General features: G+C 37.2%; 2 protein-coding genes across 2 annotated transcripts in view; one reads left to right on the top strand and one right to left on the bottom strand.

The window, feature by feature from the left end:
• Positions 1-1,189, top strand: part of myod1 (myogenic differentiation 1) — a gene marked incomplete in the record, with an annotated part of 2,311 nt that extends 1,122 nt beyond the window's left edge. Inside the window, 1 exon segment of the mRNA XM_014025395.1 lies at positions 59-1,189. Coding sequence (XP_013880849.1) covers positions 59-258 — 200 coding nt within the window.
• A 420-nt stretch (positions 1,190-1,609) lies between these two features.
• The window catches only part of LOC106529871 (troponin T, fast skeletal muscle isoforms), a gene marked incomplete at its 5' end in the record, with an annotated part of 15,644 nt that continues 14,777 nt past the window's right edge, over positions 1,610-2,476 (bottom strand). Inside the window, 1 exon segment of the mRNA XM_014025394.1 lies at positions 1,610-1,782. Coding sequence (XP_013880848.1) covers positions 1,746-1,782 — 37 coding nt within the window.

The following is a 2,476-nucleotide window of genomic DNA, read 5'->3' as shown; positions in this document are numbered from 1 at the left end:
ATTATTATTATTATTATTATCAGTCTTATTTCTAACCATTCTTGTTTCTCCTCTGCAGAGTGCAGCAGCAGTAAAACGTCACTCATTTCCAGTTTGGACTGTTTGTCCAGCATCGTCCAGCGCATCAGCACAGAGCCGGCCGTGGGCCCCACGGGGGACAGTGTGGTTCCACGGGGCCCCGAATCGCCTCACAGCAACCCTGCTGTGTCCACCTCGCCTGCTGATTCCAGCAGCAGCTATGAGCCGAACTCGACCTGAAGGAGCAAAAGACTTATTTTCTACAGAGACGAACTGTTCCCTTTTTTTATGGAGCTGAACACTAAATTATTCCTGAYTTCTAACGTCTGTCACTGAAACAGAGACTTCCACTCTAGATCTCCCTTTGTTTTGAACAAAGCACATTTGCTCGATGTTTGAGTCCAGATTTTGTGTTTTTAGCTGCTGGGTGTTTTCTACATGCTGGCAGAATGAGAAAGAAGAGGACCTTTCTATACTGATTCCTGCTGATCATAACTGAGGACCATTTGTTCCATCTGTAATTAAAATCTCATCGTTCATGTGATGTCAGAACACAGTTCAACAGTTGGTGTGTTTGTGTCATATTTAAGAGCTGAATCTTAATAAAATTATATTTATATTCTGTCTGTTGATGTTCGTCCATCTTCTTATCTGTGGTTGTGTTGCAGAGGCAACAGGTCCATGAGGGGAATCCACAGACACCCCTCTGCCCAGTGACACTCTGCAGCTTCTCTTGGGGGGTCCTGAGGGGCTCAATAAAAGGATATACAGTACTATCCCTTCAGCTGTTTCTGGGTCTGCATCACCTCTTTAATCCTGGCCTGAGGGTCAGACCACGGGGAAAAGGTTCACTCACGCAGAACGTTTGGTCACTGACATGACGAGCTGAATGATTCAGTCATATCTCTGCGGTTACCTCATCAGAAGGTCGTTGTTTTGGTTTGAAACTTTGGGCAGTGGTGCCTCCATAATTATTGAGGGGTTGGGGGTCATTGTGCTGTTTTGAAGTGGCTTTAGAAAACTTTAGTTATTAAATCACTTTGTTTTCTATAATAAAATGATAATAATTAGTAAAATACATACATTGTTCAAAAATAAAACAGTAAACAGTCACTAAAAGTGTTTTGTGGAACCTGATATATTTTTCACTWAATACATGTTTCTGTTTGAATAGAATCATTTGTTTCTGTTTGTTTTCAGATTTGTGTAAACTTCACATGTCAGACATGTTTTGATTATTTGCAACTGATGGAGTAAGTTGGATATTTTAGTTGTGGAAAAATTACAGTGAATATTTTGAGTTAATGGGTAAAATCACAATCACTTACACTGTGAAAAGTCAAACAAATGTAATAACTTGTTAACAATTATAAATTTTAAAACTAAAGACGACAAGATTTTCGTGTAACAATTTTGTCTGRACAAATAAATCTGTGAGTAAAATTTTTAGGCTGGAAATAATATATTTTTTCTCCAGTACAGATCATTTAAACCATAAACATTTTATTATGTAGTTATAGAAATAAAGTCCATTTTATCGTTGGACTATTTTTAATGGACTGTTTTAATTCACACCAGGAAACACACTGAGAACCTTTTGAACAGATTCTTTATTGAAGCTATTTATCCTGAAATCCTTGCACTCAGACAGATGCAGACGCTAAGACATCCAGTTGTCGTCACAGAAGTTGAGCAGCTGTCGACGGCGTGGCTCAGCTCCTCGCTGCTCACTTCCTGCGGCGTGAAGCAGCTCCCTTCTTGCTACTGCAGAGCACAAAGTGAGAAAAACCTGTCAGGCCTAAAGTTAAATCAGAGTTTAGTCTCTTCAAACACTCTGAGGGCAAAAAATAAAAAAATAAAAATAAAAAAATAAAAATAAAAATAAAAAAAAGAATTCAAACTTAACAGGATTGAGAAATTGTGTGTGAATCGCGCCCTCTGGTGGTGATTTCTGTAACTTAAACTCTATTATTATGTGAATGCTTCAGAGCATTAACGCTATTGAGATCATTTTTTCTTCCGTATGTTTTTGCCACTATAATTTTTGTGCTATTTCAACAATTGAAAACATTCAGCTCATTTATGAAAAACCTCCTATGACTTTTGGTACTTCAGTTATTTTTACTTTTTCAGCTATTTCACTTTTTTAGCCACTTTTTTTTTTGCCTCTGAACACGAATGGAGCCGTTTTAAGCTTCTTACATGTTTTCTGCTATATTCAGCTAATTTAGCTTTTAGCTGTTTTCTGCTTTTTCAACTATATTTTTGCTTTTTTTTTTTTACTTTTTCTGCAAAGTTAAGCTTTTGTTTTGCTTCTTTCAACTATTTAAATTTGAACTTGCATTAACACTTTCACTATTAAATATTTTCAGCTCAATTTCAGCAGCTTTCAGCTCAAGTTTTCAGCAAGAAGCATTCCCACTAGCATTTTTTGCAGGAAATGCAGTCTCTCTAGTTT

This window comes from Austrofundulus limnaeus, unplaced genomic scaffold (assembly GCF_001266775.1).
Source record: "Austrofundulus limnaeus strain Quisiro unplaced genomic scaffold, Austrofundulus_limnaeus-1.0 Scaffold472, whole genome shotgun sequence".
In the NCBI taxonomy this organism is placed as follows: domain Eukaryota; kingdom Metazoa; phylum Chordata; class Actinopteri; order Cyprinodontiformes; family Rivulidae; genus Austrofundulus; species Austrofundulus limnaeus.
The sequence above is the reverse complement of the archived record's forward strand: the minus strand, read 5'-3'. Positions and strand labels throughout refer to the sequence as shown.